Consider the following 18,552-nt stretch of genomic DNA (forward strand, 5'->3'; position numbering starts at 1 on the left):
TTGGACGATTAGGCAGGAAAGAAAGGCATGTTCTAAAGATAGCAAAGCCAAAGAGAGAAGGAGACGGGTTCCTGCTGACAATGGATGTGCCATATCAGCCCTGAATTGACTATTTCCAGACTTCTTTTATGTGAGAGAAAAATAAAGTTTATTTTGTTTGTGACTATTATTTCTGATTCCTTTTACTAGCAGCTAATTGCTAGTAAATTAAGACACATGGTATGATTTGAGAATTGCTACTATTAATTAATGAATTAAACAAATGTTCCTTGAGCATTATGTGTCAGACACTCTGTGATGCTGTGCTGTACTAGGGATGAAGACACAGCTTGCAGTCTAGGACGTAAACGACAGATGTGTACTTACATAGATAACTGCAGTACACTGTGATAGTGTTGTTCAGTTTGCATATTGCATAAAACATCTGGCCAAGAGTCGAGTGGGGGCTGTGCTCTGACAGACTGCATTCACCCAGAGCGGGGAGGTTTTCTAGTTCACCTCCACAAATAGGATGCTTTTTTTAAAAGATTATAATTCAACCAATAATAATGCCTTATTGTCGTTTAGTTCAGTGATTTCCAATTTTATTTTAACAGTAGTTAGCCTTCTTTGAAAGAACTTTCATGCAGAAACACAATGTATTCGTTCAGATGTTTTGGTTGTAGAGGTCTAACTCAAATTAGTTTAGATGTAGAAGAGAATTTACTACTAAATTTAATCACACTTATTGTAATAGAGGTGAGCATAGTGTGCTAAGGAAGTACACACTAGGGCTTTTAGAGAAGGCTTTACAAAGGAAGGGATGCTTGAGCTAAATCATGAAGGGTGATTTCAAGAGGAGGACAAAATAGGAAAGAGCACACCACGCTGAGGAAATATCACGTGCAAAGATACCTAAGAGAGGGCTTCCCTGGTGGCGCAGTGGTTGGGAGTCCGCCTGCCAATGCAGGGGACATGGGTTTGAGCCCTGGTCCGGGAAGATCCCACATGCCCGGAGCAGCTAGGCCTGTGCACCACAACTACTGAGCCTGCGCTCTAAGGCCCCGCGAGCCACAACTACTGAGCCCACGTGCCACAACTACTGAAGCCCTCACACCTAGAGCCCGTGCTCCGCAGCAAGAGAAGCCACTGCAATGAGAAGCCTGCGCACCGCAACGAAGAGTAGCCCCTGCTCGCCGCAACTAGAGAAAGTCTGCGCGCAGCAACAAAGACCCAACGAAGCCAAACATAAATAAATTTAATTAATTAATTTAAAAAAAAAAGATACGTAAGAGAGCATGTCCTGTTTCAGAAATGGCAATAGTTCACTAAAGGCCAGGGGTGAGAGAGATGGTCAAGTGGCTGCAGGTGGTGATGGTAAGTAAGAGGCAGATCATTAAGGGGCCAATATGCTTGTGAAATTAGGTTTTAGTTTATAAATTATGGGAAGTCACTGAAAGATTTTAAAGAGCAAGAGTCACATGAATAGCATATGTTCTTGGAGGATGCTGGGATTATACTTAGTAGGGGTACATTAATAGACAAAATGCAAAAGCTCAGGTAAGAGATGACAGGCTAACTTAAGACATTAGCAGTGCATTGGGATGGAGGGACTAGAGTAATGAAGATATTTAGTAGGTCCATTGGTAGATCATGGGGAGGATGGGAAGAAAAGTTGAGGATGCTTTCTAGGATTCTGCATTGGGTGACTATGTATATGATTACAGGGCCATTAGCATGGTGGTACCATTTTTAATGAGAGAGGGTCACACAAGGCCAGGAATAGATTTTGGAGGAAAGACAACGAACTCAGTTTTAGACATACTAATCTTGACATATGAAGACTGTCCAAATGGAAATACCTAGGAGGAAATTGACAATATAGATATGAATGTGTGGCAAGAACCCTAAGTTGGAGATGTAGATCTGGGAGTTATAAGCATAAAGATGGTAGTTAAAACCTGGAGATATGACTATCTAAGACTCCAAAAGTGTGCTTGGCTCCAATATGAAAAATATATGTAAGTCTCAAAGAGGAAAATGGGTCTATTGTGGCCTCACCTTATGCCACCAACTATCTTCTCACTAAGCAGTGTCTGAAATTGCCATTGTTGTGATTTATACTTTTAAGTTACAGTTGTATCTCTGAGTAACTGCCTCTTAAAAATACCACTGGGGAGAATTAGACTAAGATGACAGGGTAATATAATGAAGAGAACAACTGAACTACATATCTAGAAATATCACCCAATGACTTGCCATTGACTGCCTGGGTGATATTCAGCAAGTCACTTTGCTTTAGGTTCCTCATGTGGAAAATGAGGAAGTAAGACCAGGTGACCTTCAACGTTTGGAAGACTACAATTCAAACAATAATACTGTCCTGTTGTAGTTTAGTTCAATAATTTTCAGACTTATTTAGCAGCAGTTAGCCTTCTTTGAAAGACCTTTCATGCAGAAACACAACGTATTAGTCAGGATGTTTGGTTGCAGAGGTCTAAGTCAAGTTACTTATCTGAAGAGAATTTACTAGTTAATTTGACTACACTATGTGCAGTTGGACCCCAAGGATGACTGGAACCTGACACTGGTGCACCACAAGGACTCACTCTCTACACTTCTCATCTCTGTGTGATGGATTCATTCTACACAAGGCAGAATGTAGCTGCTGGCCACTCTCAAGGCTTCCTTTTTCTTTCCTTCCTTCTTGCCTCAGACTACCACTATGGTGAACTAGCCCTTCTTCCCTTCGTTCTATCTGAAAACATTCTGGGGGAGAAGTCTGCTTGCTTTGGCTTGAGTCATATACCCACCCTGTAGTCAAGAAGTTGGGGGACTCTCTTGAGCTGCAAGTGCCACTAGAATCACCTGTTTATAGTACAGAAAGGAATAGCTTCCCCAAAGGAAAGGAGCATGTTTCATGGAAAAAGGAAAATTCTAATGCAGTCAATTAGATGGTCAATATGTAAAACAGAGGCTTTCTAGTTGAGAGCCCACCTATCTGGTCCTCTCTGTGTACCCTAGGTGGCTTCTGAAGCATAACTCTGAAGGCCCCATGAAGATCACTGGAGTACAACATTAAAATAATTGATTTTATTGATTGGCTAGCATGCCAGGTGCCTCCAAATCCTTGAAAAATTGTAGCACTAGATATTTATTTGTGGTGGTGGTACTTACCTTCTAGAACATATCTGGAATGTAGGGAAGTACTGGAAAGAATGGTGCTGATGTAGATGGGGTTGGAGTGGAGATTCTGAACGTTCTCAAGGGACTTAAGACTGGGAGTGTAGAAAGAAGAGGCAGGAGGACACCAAAATGAACTTTACCTACTTTGTCATTTTATCTAGGACTAGCATATCATATGGCACACTATTAAAAATGGTGGAAAATGTTCATCTTTGGCCAAGAGAATGGAATTGTCCTTGGTATCATCCACAGTCATTCTAGAGAAAGGAACAAATGGGAGGTTGATGGAAACAGAGCGTTGATGGACCGGAAGAGGGGTGGAGGCAATGAGTAAAGGCACCTTTCTAGGATGAATATACCCATGGTATATTGGTACCTCAAAAAATATTAGAAATGGGGATAGAAGGGGAGAGAGGAAGAAGAATAAGATGAGTATAGATGGGAAGTTGGAGAGGAATGTAGTTCAGTAAAAGGTAGAATATGTCATTGGAATATAGTTTGGAGGCCCTGTCAGGAGGTCTGGGAAGTAAAAATTCAAGATCATCTTGATTAATACCTATTTAAAAGTTGTACTAATGAATATCAGGTAAATTACACTTGATTATTTGATTAATTATACATTACTATATAATATAAATGTAACACTTTTTTTGCAAAGCTTTGTAGCTATTAGTATAAAAGTGTGTACTAAAATCAGTAAAATCAAATTTGTTTCTCTATGAAATAGTAATAAAGTTCTTAAATCACAAAATTTAAATCTTTGCCTTTTGAGCAAGCTGCTCAACAGAATTTCAGAAAACAAAGGAACATAGTTACAAGGGATCTTATAAGTCTAGCTACCTGTGCTACCAACAGAAAAAACATGGAGAGATCAGATTTACTCAGATAAAATATTAATTGCTAATTTGGAAAAGACACAGGTGGTCACTAGAACATCAAGTACTTTTTTTTTTGAGAAGTAATGAACCAATTCTGTAATAATGCGAATAAACGTAAGTGTTTTCAGAACAAGTTGTACCTACACAGTGCTGCTATTAAACCATTTTGGTCAAAAAGACCTTACATAAGCCAGAAGTTTTTACTTGGATAAATCACTTCTTTAAAGAGATATTTTCTTATTGAGTTATTTTATTTTATTTTTTCAGTATATGCCTCTCTCTTTCAGTTCCCTAAAAATGCAATGTTCAAAATCAGCTCTCTACTTTTTTTCTATACTTTCTCTTTCATAGAATTGTTTTCTGTTTTGCTCTTAATTTAAAAATTGCAATATCTGTCAAACATGAAAAAGACCCATGAAATAAGCTATCAAAATCAAGTTACTATTCTGTTGCAAACTTTGATCTACTATAAAACTACTTTTTAAAAATGGCTTAAGTGCTACTCTTTTGTTGTTGGAATGTGTTTGAATTGGAGTCTTATGAGGGAGTTTTAAAAATATCAGCAAAGACTTAATTTCTCAGCATTTGTACAGGGCCAACTATTTGAAAATTATTATTTCTTTAACGTCAATCTCCTTGCAAACGAGAAAAATAACAAGGTATTTTTTGATGATACGGTTATACTCATTAATATATGAAAATATTCCTTTCCTGTTTTTAGTGAGTCAATCTATTTTCCATGGTGTAAAGAGAACAACCCAGAGAGTAGAGATTATTTAAACTTAACCTGCATTCAACTGACCTTTTTATAATAAAATCCACTATTCTTAACTCTGAATGTCACAATTATAATTATTCAATGGATTGTGACGCATTTAGTATTTAAAATTTAAAGGCCAACAATGAACATGGCCTATATAAACGTGAGCTTCAGGACCAGCAAACCGCACCGTTTATTTGTGCTTCTTTAACATCCACAGAGGCTCTCTCCTCCTTCCTCACCCCAGTCACTACGGCTATTCGGCCTGTGAGATTGGCAGGTATCACGTGGCTCAAGTGAAATTGCTAGTGCCATCAGCTTTATCCTCCTGGGCATCATTGTGACTATTAATTTTGTGTTACCTTTCATACTTTCATTTCTGGTTTGTTCTCTGAGAATTTCCTGTTTATGGGTCTGTTTCCCCTACAACAACTGTGAGCTACTTAAGAATACGGACTACATGTGCTTATTTTTGTGTCTCTGATGTTGAATACAATGTCTGGAATATAATACACCCTCCAGAGATGTTTGTTTATGGTATATGAATGAATAGCTAGGAATCTATATATCTACAGGTATTTGAAGAAGCTTAAATCTGTGAGGATATCCCATCATCTGATTTATATTTTTCAGGTTTTTATTTTCCTCTTTTCTTCAACATTTGGTAGTATTTCTCCATGGGGCAAGTGTTTCTGCGCCAAGGAGAAATGCCGTGGCAAGATGCCACTGAGGCAGGTTTCCTATTCTGGGCTCCTGCAGTTACTTGTTTGGCTTTGTTGCTTACAAAGCCAAAGGTGATTATTCATTATATGTGAGCCTAGAATCAAGATAGTTAGGAATAAGTGGGACTTCTAGGATTAAGGCCATTTTCAGACCCATTGCAGAAGCTGGTAAGGGGGTGATGTTGCTAGGGAGGGAAATGGAAACTTAACCGGTGGGAGGGGGGGAGAAAACAAAGTAGCCTGCGGTCTTCTATGTCTTGAGGGGCTTCTCCAATTACTCACTCACACTTCCGCGTGACAAAGATAAAAATGATGCAATTGTTCTTCTGGTGGACTCTTTCAATAACTGATCAGTTCTGGCTAAATGATGATTTGCATTTTTACCGCAACTTTCCCCCCCAAGAGATGAAGGCCTTTTACGTTCAATAATAGGGCCTACGATTAACTGCAACCAACACCACGTGCTTGGTGTGCTAAACAACACCCCTGTGGGGAGGTGGGGGAAATCCTGAACACTGCGAATATAACCTCGACCAACACTGGTAAGTACGCAAGCCCGGGGCATGCGCTGGGAAAGAGATTATGCAAAACTGCAACAGCAGTATTCTGCCTCTAGAGCTGGTATAATGTTTTTGGACTGCTCGTGGTAAAAGCTGAAGCTGACCCACGAAAACAAAAACCCCATAAACTTCAGATGTCAAGGCCACATTCGCCAAGTAAACATTACTATTCCTAGTTTACATTTTGCCGTTTTCATTCTGTAACTGGCACGGCCAAACAAATTTATTTCTACCGTGAGAGGGGAGACTCAGAAAATAAACAGGACGGGATTATCGTAGAGCGTCACGGGCTCTTTTATTTACCCCTCGCTATGCAACTCACAGGCGTTACACGTTAAAAAAAAAAAAAAATTAAACCACTGAAGGTGTCAGGAAACATTTTCTTCCTTCAGGTCACTTCCTTCACCTCACCTGGCGTCCCATTCGCCACTCAGACCAGTGCTGGGCTTCGCGGTCAGGCCGCCTCCGGCGAGCGGGCAGTAAACAGCGCCAAGCCCAGGCACGAACACCGGGGGAGGCGGGATCACCAGTGACTTCCCGCCACCCCCCATGGCTTTGCGGTTGTGGCTTTTTGATAACCTACCAGCCTCTCCGGCTCTGCTCGTCACTCAAGCCAAGAAAAGCGAGTAAGGAAACAGCAAGGGTAAAGGAGAAAATGGGTAAGAGAGCTGGCAGCCGCGCGCGCACGCGCACCACGACCCAACGCGGCGCCCCGGGGGTGGGGCCAAGGCGCGGCTCTGGAGCTCCGCCTCCTTCCCCTCACCCCACCCCTCCGCGCCTGGGAGTGACTGACTCTCTCCAGCCCCTCCACGTCAATCAACCCTCCTCCTTCTCGCACTCTCTGCACCTTGTTATTAATCTCAATACCGATAGCGCGCGGACGCCTCTCCCCCGGCCCTCGGGGGTGTGAACGTGTGTGAGCGAGAGCGGAGGCACCGAAAGCTGGAGTCTCTGTGCAGCAGCTTCGGCTCCAACAGCAGCAGGCGCAGCAGCAACCCCCGCAGCGGCGGCAGCCCCGGCGCCAGGAGGCCAAGGCCAAGGCCAGGCTCTGTGCGGCTCTCCGAGTAATAGCCGCGGCTCCGGCGGCTGCGGGGGCGCAGCTTCCTCCAGCAGAGCCCTTCGCGTCGGCGGCCGCGGCCGCGGGGCCTCTCCTGCGCGCCCAGGGTCACCGTCCCCGAAGCCCGGCGGCGCGGCCCCCTCCCAGCCCCCCATCCGTCTCCTCGCTCCCCTCAGCCGCCCTCCTCGCCGCCGCGTCTGCCGTTCCTCAGGCGGCCCGGCCCGGCCCGCCCGCCCCGCGTCCCCTCCGGCCGGTGCCTCTTCCCCCGGCGGGCTGCCTGCATGTCTTTGCTGCCCTCAGCCCCGCCGCCACCGCCGCCGCCGCCTCCCCCGCCGCCGCAGCACCAGCACCAGCAGCAGCCGCCCCGCCGCCGCCGCCGCCGTCGCCGCCCGGACCCCGGCGCGCTGAATGCAGGTGAGGAGGGGACGCAGGCCCTCGGCGACCCCAGGCCCGGGCGCCCTGCGCGCCCGCCCACCCGCGAGCCGGGATCCGGGCCCTGCCCGCCGCCGCCGCGGCCGCGGCCGCGGATTCCCTTCAGGGCGGGCGGTAGCGAGGCCCGCCAGTGGGTGTTTGTGTTTGCGTCTGCGGCCGCGGCTCCGGAGGGGAAGCATCTGTGGGGGCCTGGTGCGCGCGCGCGCGCGCGTGTTTGTGTGTGTGTTTCCCCTGCCGCGGGGAAATGGCTGCTGTTGCTCCTTCTGGGCCAGAGGAAGAGAATGAGGTAGAGTGTTTTTGTGCCTCCGAGTAGGATCGAGAGTGTTGGGAAGAGGAGCGCGTCCCCGGGGAAATGAGGTGGGAGAGGGACAGATGTGCCTGGGGGTGTGCGAGTTGTGACTTCGGCGGGCGGGGAGGCGGCCTGAGGACCCACAGCGAGTGGGTGTGTGTCGGGTGCGGGGATGACCCGCGTCTCTGTCGGAAGCGGCGAAGGTTCCGGGGTGTGCGTGCGTGCGTGTGTGTGTGTGTGTGTGTGTTTGGGAGGGGGGTGGTCCGCGCCCAGGGCCCGGGACTCTGGGGGCGGGTTCCGTGTGTTCGGGACCCCCGAGTGGCGTGTCCCTCCCCCTTTGTGGCCGAGGCTCCGGAGCCTCGCAGGTGAGAGCTGCTCCGCGGGGGCCGGGGAGGGTGAGTGTGTGTTCGGCACACACACAGCAGCGGGGTCCGGGAGCTGTGGGTCGGGGCCGCGCCGCCGTTCCCGGGGCCGCGGCAGGAAGCGCGCCGGCCTGCAGCGCGGCCTAAGCGCCTCGGCGTACGCCCGCCCGCCGGCCTGCCTCCCGCCAGCCTCCCCGGACGCCTCCCGGGGCGCCGGGCCCGCGCGGGCCCCGGGCGCTGCCGAGGGCCTGGGCAGGTGAGGGTCGGAGGCGGGACGCACCGATCGCCGTCGCCTTGGCCGCCCCCGCGTCTCCAGAGGAGAGGCGAAGGCATATTTTGGCGTTCCGACCGCAAGCTCTTCCCCCTGGCCAGCGGTGGGACCCGAGGGAAAGTGAATCAAAGCAGTAAATCTCGAGAAGACGCGGTGTCGAGATCCCTTCTTTTCATCCTTTCCTTAAGGCTGTGTGGAGGGACTGAGTACATATTTTCAGCTCTTTTTTCGTTGCAAATACTTTTTCGTTGATGATACTTACGCATTTTTTTTTTTTTAAGATAAAATTTTTCTCGGAAGGGCGGGGGAAGAAATGGAAGCTGGCTTCCCTGCCCTATGGTGTTGGTAGGATTGGATGGATTTCGTGCATTTGAAATTGTTTTATCCTGCCTCCTAGGGGGAAAGGGGTGTACACGCCTAGCTGAGGAGGTCTGTGAGGAAGAGGAAGTTACTGGAGCTGTCATCCTCCTTAGCACAGCCGACTCTTCAGCTTAGGCTGTTTAGATGCATTGTGTTCAGAGAGTTTAGCTGAGTCGTTTGTACACATGGGAAGCACAGTACTACATTTTAGGAGGTACTACGTTATTGCCTCTAGTTATCTTAGTTATCAGTCAAGATAGTCATGTACAAACAAGTTTTCCCTAACAGTATCCAAAACCTAGATCAAGCAGCCTGTATGGTCTACTCCAAGTGTGTGCTCTTCGAAGGCTATTTTGAGAGTAGTTAAGCAGAACGCAACTGTAGAGGTAAATCTGCTGTCAGTAGGCATACAGTGCATTTCAGAACCAAATATAAATGGTATTTGGATGATTTTTTGCTCTTTACTTTATCTACTCCACCCTCTATTTGCATCTAGTTAGCTCATCTAGCTAAAACCCTATGGATGAAGTCGTCATACAGATTCCATCCTTGCAGGCCATGCTCTGTGTAATGGTCAGAGATTGCTCCTTTCTGAACCTGGTCTCACAAAGAAATGTTTCCTGCTGTTCACTGGGAAGTGAGCAGAAGAGCAGGAGGGGTGGAGAGCTGTTTTCTATGAACACTACTGGAAAAACAACACATGCTGTTTAGTGGAAAAAGGACTTGTTTTAGGGACCTCAAAACTCTGGCTGTGCCACTTTTCTTAGCTGTTTTACCTTAGGCAAGGTACCTAATGTCTGTAAGTCTGTTTTCTCATAGGTAACAAGGAGATAAGACGTTTACAGTAAGGTTGTCCTGAGGATAAATTGAAAAAACATATGTTTGGCACATAGTAGCTGCTTAGTTAAATACTAGTTCTTTCTCTTGCAGCCCTGACTGTAGGCATTGAAAAACATGTATAAGTACAAATACTTACTGGATTACTGAGAGAAATATTGTGTCACCTTAAGTTAAAAATCAAGACAACAGAACATTTGAGTCCTTTGATATGCATAAAGTATATATAAACAATGTTAAATGTATTTTAGAAGTCTTTTTTCCTTGAACTGACTGTCATTAAAATAGCCTAGTGTACCAGTTTATAGAGACTATCTAGTCATACTTGATTTGTTTTCGTATTTTTGAATAGGCCATCTTTCAGTTTCATTACTGTTTTTGTGAGTTCTTGCTATGTAGCCCTGGAAAAAATTGTTTAAGCTATATATAGCACATATATGTTCCAATACAATCAAACATCAAAAAGGATCAAGGACCTAGAGTTTATTTATATAGATCCACAAACTATAAGTGACACAGAATTGCTATGTAATTGTTTTAGTTCATGTTGACTGATTCTGGAGAAAACAAAACAAAAACTTTTGGAATATTTTCCTGAGTGGAAGCAAAAATCTTCTATCAACTTTCAGTAATTTTCCATTTTTATTATTCTGTGTGGAGTGGTAAGTGGGCTGTTCATTTAATTTTAATTGTATTGTGCTGGAAAAAATAATGGTATGGAGTTTAAAGACAACAGAAAGGTTAAATAAAGCGTTTTTTCTTTTTCTCTTTTTTCCCCTCTTTTTTTTTTTTTTTTTTTTTGGTGACGGCAGGGTGAAGATGATGTGGGAGGAGTTTCATTGGTTTAAGTTTGTAATGTCTGTGTTTACTAAACCAGGTTTCCTTAGGCCTTATATCATTATTATTTATATCAGCAATGTTAAGCTTAAAAAAAAAAAAACCTAGTAAAGCACTAAAATTTCAACACATTTTTGAAGTATTTTTGTGAAGGATAGGAGGGAGAACTTTATTAGAATGCAAAATGTCATGGTTTTGTTAAAGTGTATGTGTTATGGGTGTATGTGCATTTACAGTGAACAGAATTATCTGCCATATGGTAATATTGAAAGGAAGAATTCTTAACTTAAAAACTATGTGATAATTTTTAATACTTTAAAAACAATAAAATGGAAATGAATTTTGCCCTTAACTAGGTATTTGGTAATTTTCCTTAGACATTATGAATTATGGTATTTTAAAACACTTTGTAATTTTTTTTTAAATTGGGAGAATTGAGGAAGACATTTTTCTGTAATAATCATGAAAACAGGAGATACTGAAATAATATGTTAAGATATATGAACAGTGAAATTTATTACTAACAGTGGACTCCTCTTGCTATCATTTTAAAGTAATTACAGTAAAATCAAGGTGGAAAATTGTTTAGGTTTTAAAATTTAATGTTACTTAAGTGGCCTTTTAAACAATCTTTCCAAAATATCCCTTATAAATGTCTTTAATTAGGGGGAATTGAAATACTTAAGATTTATGCATGTTTTACTTTGGGTAATGCTAATTAGGGTAATAAATATACTCCAGAATTTCAGTGGCTTAGCACATGTAAGTTTGTATTTTGCTCACATAACAGTCCAGTGCAGGTGCTCCTTGTTAGCAGGCTTGTGGCTTACCTCCATGTGGTAATTGAGGAACCCAGACGCCTTACATTTTATGTCTCCACCATTCCCTGGAGCCTTGGAGCCCTGCCTGTTACCCACAGGACATTTCTTAAGAACCCCCAAAGACAAACATCTGCCCACATTTCATTGGTGATAATTTGTCACAGAGCCTTATTTGAATGCAAGGGGGATGGGAATGTAGTCCCTGGGTGGTGGACAGCTTGGGGCATTTCATGATGTTATTTTAGGTGGTAGCATATATTTGTGAAATTATGTCCGAAAGGTAAATTATAATACTAAAAATTGCTTTCCATCTTCAAAGCGTAAAATTGTGTGAAGCGGTGGGGAGTAGTGGGAAGAGAAGGGAAGGAGTAAGAGCCACAGGAGGAGGAGAAGAAGGACTTTTCTTCCAAGGTGGGTTTGAATGACAGGTAAACGTCAGCAGCTATTTAAAGATACAGATTTTACAAAGACCAATACAATTGGATTTTATAACCTTTAGTGGGTCTCTCCTTTGCTATCCAGTTATTGATTGTTGTTGTGGTCTACTGGGTTCTGGCTGTTTGAGGTATTTCTCTTTGTACTTTGAAATCAGTTGACTTTGAATTTCAGTTTCTGAGGTATAGTTTCATGGGAAACGTATTTTTAAATTTTCTTTTTTCTGTTGGGATAGAGCATTATTCTTATTATTATTTTAAAATATCATTTAGATGGACCTTACTGTGTTTTAGTGTTTTCTGTTGCTGTTTTTTGTAATTCTAAAGTCATTGTCATTAATATTTGTGAGGCTTAACCCAGAAAGAACAATAAAATCATCAAGTAAACAACAAAGGCTCAATTATTAACTCGTGTTCGTGTTTCATGATGAAAATACTACAGCTTTCTTTGACCACCTGCACTAATACTGTACCATAATACATTAATTTTATTTCTGGACTTTAATTTTAATTGAATTGCAACTTACTCTTTTACTGCCTAGGATTATTGTAATGTGAAACCTCAGCTCTGGGTATACTTTTATTTGTCTTTATTCTGAACAGTTTGGTTAGGAATCTGGGGAGTTTTATATATGTCTGTATTCCCCAAAAGGAGATTTTTGAGTAGTCTGGCTAACTTCTCCATGTTAAGTATTTCTAATGTTTTGCATTTTGAAAATTAAAAACCCTATTTGAGAGCCTATTCTGTACCCATTATTATACTTCGTTCTAAAAGGAAAGAAGTAGAAGAGACCCTTGTGAAGCTTATAGCTTATGAATAAGGAAAATAAAGCATATAATTTAGTTATTTCAAAACAATAAATGAACAAGTGCGAGTCACTACAATATAAACTGTTTACAGACATTCTGAGACGGAGTAACGTAAAGTGGAATGGTGGGTGGGCCAGGGACTACTCAAAGTTGAGAGATTTGTTTTGGTAACAGCTTTTTTGAGATATAATTCACTTATCATAGAAGTAGCCCATTTAAAAAATATCTCAGTAGTGTTTAGTATATTCACATTTGTGCAGCCTTCACCAAAATTTATAGAACATTTTAGTCACCTGAAATATAAATCCTGTGTTCTTTTGAGTTATCCCTCATTCTCCCATACCCCTAATTCTAGGCAGTCACTGATCTACTTGTATTTCCATATGAATTTTAGGATTAGCTTATCAATTTCTGCAAAGAAGCCAGCTAGAATTTTGATAGGAATTGTGTTAAGTCTGTAGATAATTTGGGGAGTGTCGCCATCTTGACAATATTAAATGAGTCTTCCTATTTATGAACGTGGGATCTTCCCATATATTTAGATTTTTAATTTCTTTTGACAGTGTTTTATAGTCTTCAAAGTTTTACACTTTTTTTGTTGCATTTACTCTTAAATATTTTATTCTTTTAGATGCTGTTGTAAACAGAACTGTTTTCTTAATTTCATTTTTGGGCTGCTCATTGCAAGTATGAAAAAATACAACTGACTTTCGTGTATTGATCTTGTATTCTGCAACCTTGCTGAACTTGTTTATTAGTTCTAATAGTTTTTTAAATGAATTCCATCTGGTTTTCTGTATAACAAGGATCATGTCACCTGTAAGTAAGTATAGTTTTTCTTCTTTTCCAATCTGGATGCATTTTATTTCATTTTCTTGCCTAATTGCCCTGGCTAAACATTGTTGAAAAGCAGTGTCAAGAGCAGATATTCTTGTCTTATTCCTGATCTTGGGGGGGAAAGCATTCAGTCTTCCACTATTAACTATGATATTAGCTGATGGGGTTTGCACAGATGCTGTTTATCAGGTTGAGGAAGTTGCCTTCTGTTCCTAGTTTGTTGAGTGTTTTTATCATGAAGGGGTGTTAAGGTTGAGTTTTGAGGGAAGTATGAAATATGAATTAGAAAAGTGAAGATGCTAAGTCCAATGATATGTGGCAGTTAATGATGCTTGTTTGGGAAAGAGGGGCTAGCTTCCCCCCCCCCTCTTTTTCCCTCTCCCTTCTTTTCTCTCTTCCCTACCCCTTTCATGATCTCTAATTGTCTTCCCATTAATCCCTATACACATTTGGAGGGCCCTTAATCCTTTACTGAAGATTTTCTGAATAATTTGGGTTTTTTGATCAGTGGAGAATATTGTTTCTTTTGAAAAGCATTAATTAAAATCAGTGTGGAGAATTTTTTTTTCTTTTAGTTTGATAGCTAGGTTGGAGGGGGACACAGGAAGCAGAGAGAATCTAAATCATAAATGAAGTACTAAACATAGAGTTAAAAAGAAGTGAACAAACCTTTGTGATAAAAAGTGTATGGTTAATGAACAATTCCATGTTTACTTTGAACCTGGCTGTCACCTGACCTTTTTCCCAAAACATTTCAGCATCAATGGTTTTACTTTTGTAAGTTTTCTGCATAGTTTTCTAAAAAGTTTAATAGATTTCTTAGGAAATTTTGCTCTGCAAGGTAAGGTTATGATGCACTTGATGTGATTATCCTTCGTTTACTTTTTGAAATTTTAATTACACAATTGCATGCAGCTGCATTTTGATTAGCTAATTTTTAAAAAATTAATCATTTATTTATTTTTGGCAGAGTTGAGTCTTTGTTGCTGTGCGTGGGCTTTCTCTAGCTGCGGCAAATAGGGGCTACTCTTTGTGGCGGTGCGTGGGCTTCTCATTGCGGTGGCTTGTCTTGTTGGGGAGCACGGGCTCTAGGTGTGCGGGCTTCGGTAGTTGTGGCTCACGGGCTCTAGAGTGCAGGCTCAGTAGTTGTGGCGCACAGGCTTAGTTGCTCCGCGGCATGTGGGATCTTCCCGGACCAGGGCTCGAACCCGTGTCCCCTGCATTGGCAGGCGGATTCTTAACCACTGCGCCACCAGGGAAGCCCCGTGATTAGGTAATGTTAAAAATGTATTTCTGTGTTTCATGTTATGTCTCAGAAATCAAATAACTTTGGGTTTAGCCAAGAATCTTTCTCTTCACAAGGCAAAAATTGATAAGTAGTAACAGAATTTTTGTTTTGTATCCTATTTTGTAGCAGGATTATTACTTTTCATTAATTTTTTTTTCAGTCTACTTTAAAATCTCATTATAGGTAAAAATTTATTTCTAATTTTTTGAAGAAATAAGTAGTTCACTTTGCTGTGTGAGAGACTCATTCATGCTGAATAGACAGACGTCTGGTAATTGTGGTCTTTCATATTGTTTTCCTTTATTAACAATAGAAATTGGTGACACAAAATAGAAGTTACAATACTTTATCTTTCTTAATAGTCATCTTTTGCAGAGAGAACCTCTCTCTGTAATCTTATAGTTTAGAAACTTTTTATTTTTCTCTCCCCAAATTACTTAGATTCCCTAAATGAGTAAAATAGTTCAGTTATATAATACCAGTTACAAATACTGATAAGAGAATAGAACTAAATTTAGGATATACCAACCTTAATGTCTTTCTATACACAGACTTTGCTGGGATCTTTACATATATATCTATAGCTCTTTGATCATAATGTTTATATTTAAACAAAACCAAAAAACTGACAAGGTATGTTCTGCTATAGGTTCATATGTAGTGCAATCTGCTGCAAAATCTACATATAAATTCATGAAATAATATATTGTGAGTTATGTACAGAATGATAACCTTGAAATAATAAGAATTTGAATCACCAAAAGTATATCTAACCTATTAATAAATATTTATTAAGCTTCTACTGGCTATAAACTGTTAAATTCAGGGTTCTGGGGAATAAAAAGAAGTTCAGAATATAGTCTTTTATACCGGGAAGTGGAACTAATATTTATCAGACTACTGAGTACTAAGGACTGTGAAAGCCATCACTTTCCCTTTTAAATATGTAATCTAAATTAGTGTTCAGAAAAGTCCTGTGAATTAGACAGTATGATTCTCATTCTCTAGCTGGTTAAGAATGTGAGTCTTTGATCCTTCACTTTCTAGCTCTTGGGAAACTCATTTAACTTCTCCATGCTTCAGTTTCCTCATCTGTAATAGGGAGATAGTAATTAATAATCCTTATCCTACAGGGTTGTTGGGAGGGTTAAATGAAGTAATGCTTGTAAAGTGCTTAGAACAGTATGTGGCACATCTGAAGTAAAAAAGCAAAACAAAACTAAAAAACTCAATATATGTTAGCTGTTACTGTTTCTTATTGTTAGGAGCCATACGAGTTAAATAACAAATCTTAAATATTGATAAAACTAATATTTAAAACAAGATTTGTTTGACTCCAGAATATTTACCCTTACACTACTTACACTTATAGGGGATTTAAGCCTGGATAAATAGCAAGCAAGTAAAGGCAGAATATGCTAAGTGACAAAGAACATTAAGTGCTGTACCATATAGCAGAGAACATATGGGGTTGTAGCCTACAGGGATAAAGAGAGGAGGTGGAAGTTGATCTCACCTTTATAGTTAGGAGGAGGAAAGGAAAAGTTAATGGATTACTGCAGCATTCTCCTTGCTTGTTTCCCAACATCCATTTTTGCTGCTTTAACTTCTGTTTCTTTGTAGGCATTGTCACCAGAGAAATCCTTTTAAAATTCTTTCGATATTGCTTAAATTCCCTACTTAAAATCCTTAATAATGTTACTATTGTTTGGTTGCCTATTATGTGCTTAAAGGTAGGAGTTGGTTAAGATTTTTATGTAAAGGGCCGTATAGTAAATGTTTTGGCTTTGTGGGTCATATAAGATCTCTGTTCTATATCGTTGTTGTTGTTGTTTGTTAAATAAACAATCCTTTAAAAATGTAAAACCATTCATTGCTGGCAAACCAAGCTATAGTTTGCTGACCCCTGTGCTAGGAGATTTACATGAATTAACTTCTTGTTAGAATCCTGGCAAAATTGATATTTTTAATTCCTATTTTATAGTTGAGGAAACTGAAGCTTAGAGAGGCAAATTTGATGAAAGTCACATAGCAAGTAAATGACACAAGAGATTGAATTCAGATTTAGGTCATGGGAATTCCTCAACTTGTATACTTTCCAGTGTATCCTGCTGCTGCTTATTGCTTTTAGAATAAAATGGAGCTTTCATAGCATTATATGTAAGGTCCATCATGTTATTGGCTTCTTGTACCTTTCCAGTTTTATCATTTATTACTCCTCCTCCTTCAAACATATTCTCTAGCCTAGCCAACTGAGTGACTTATATATAGCCTAGTTTGTGCTTTATACATGCCTACAATACCTTATACTTTACGACCTCACTGACTTTCTTAATAACTCACCTTAGATGCTCCCTACTCGAGGAAACCTTGCCTCACACTTCCAGTCTTTGCTTTATGCTTTTTCTCTGTGCTCTCCTAGCATCCTGTGCGTTCCCCTTTTATGACATTTACCAGACTGTATTGTGTTTACCTGGTTTATGTCTCTATTTTCTCGTTAGACTGAGATTTTTAAGGGCAGAGATATACTAAATGTTTAGTATATTTTAGGGGCTTAGTAACTTTATTAAATGAATGAATGAATCAAATGGCATTGCAGATGGTAGAAATTACATCAGCAAAAATGTAGTAGCAGAAAGGTATGAGTCCAAATCAATAGAATTAGAAATGAAAAAGGAGAAGTAACAACGGATGCTGCAGAAATACAAAGGATCATGAGAGATTACTACAAACAACTATATGCCAATAAAATGGACAACCTGGAAGAAATGGACAAATTCTTAGAAAAGCACAACCTTCTGAGACTGAACCAGGAAGAAATAGAAAATATAAACAGACCAATCACAAGCACTGAAATTGAGACTGTGATTAAAAATCTTCCAACAAACAAAAGGCCAGGACCAGATGGCTTCACAGGCAAATTCTATCAAACTTTTAGAGAAGAGCTAACACCTATCCTTCTCAAACTCTTCCAAAATATAGTAGAGGGAGGAACACTCCCCAACTCATTCTACGAGGCCACCATCACCCTGATCTCAAAACCAGACAAAGATGTCACAAAGAAAACTACAGGCCAATATCACTGATGAACATAGATGCAAAAATCCTCAACAAAATACTAGCAAACAGAATCCAATAGCACATTAAAAGGATCATACACCATGATCAAGTGGGGTTTATCCCAGGAATGCAAGGATTCTGCAATATATGCAAATCAATCGTGATACACCATATTAACAAATTGACGGAGAAAAACCTTATGATGATCTCAATAGACACAGAAAAAGCTTTTGACAAAATTCAACACCCATTTATGATAAAAAACCCTCCAGAAAGTAGGCATAGAGGGAACTTACCTCAACATAATAAAGGCCATATATGACAAACCCAAAGCCCACATGGTTCTCAGTGGTGAAAAACTGAAACCATTTTCTCTAAGATCAGGAACAAGATAAGGTTGTCCACTCTCACCACTATTATTCAACACAGTTTTGGAAGTTTCAGCCACAGCAATCAGAGAGGAAAAAGAAATAAAAGGAATCCAAATCGGAAAAGAAGAAATGAAGCTGTCACTGTTTGCAGATGACTTGGTACTATACATAGAGAATCCTAAAGATGCTATCAGAAAACTACTAGAGCTAATCAATGAATTTGTAAAGTTGCAGGATACAAAATTAAGGCACAGAAATCTCTTGCATTCCTATACACTAATGATGAAAAATCTGAAAGAGAAATTAAGGAAACACTCCCATTTACTGTTGCAGCAAAAAGAATAAAATACCTACGAATAAACCTACCTAGAGAGACAAAAGACGTGTGTGTATGCAGAAAA

General features: G+C 40.8%; 1 protein-coding gene across 7 annotated transcripts in view; it reads left to right on the forward strand.

Moving 5' to 3' along the window:
* The first annotated feature begins 7,012 nt into the window (after window positions 1–7,012).
* Window positions 7,013–18,552, forward strand: part of CNOT6L (CCR4-NOT transcription complex subunit 6 like) — a 110,488-nt gene continuing 98,948 nt past the window's right edge. For 2 of the 7 annotated variants that reach the window (XM_036852506.1, XM_036852504.1), the window contains exon 1: window positions 7,794–7,931. Coding sequence is in view for 2 of the 7 variants with exons in the window: in XM_036852504.1 (XP_036708399.1) it covers window positions 7,927–7,931 (5 nt within the window). In the remaining 5 variants the exon portion in view is untranslated. Of the gene's footprint in view, window positions 7,557–7,781; window positions 7,932–11,681; window positions 11,763–18,552 lie in introns of those variants that run through there. The other 5 variants (XM_036852511.1, XM_036852508.1, XM_036852505.1 and 2 more) reach the window with 5 other exon arrangements.

The sequence above is a fragment of the Balaenoptera musculus genome, chromosome 5 (assembly GCF_009873245.2).
Source record: "Balaenoptera musculus isolate JJ_BM4_2016_0621 chromosome 5, mBalMus1.pri.v3, whole genome shotgun sequence".
Taxonomy (NCBI): domain Eukaryota; kingdom Metazoa; phylum Chordata; class Mammalia; order Artiodactyla; family Balaenopteridae; genus Balaenoptera; species Balaenoptera musculus.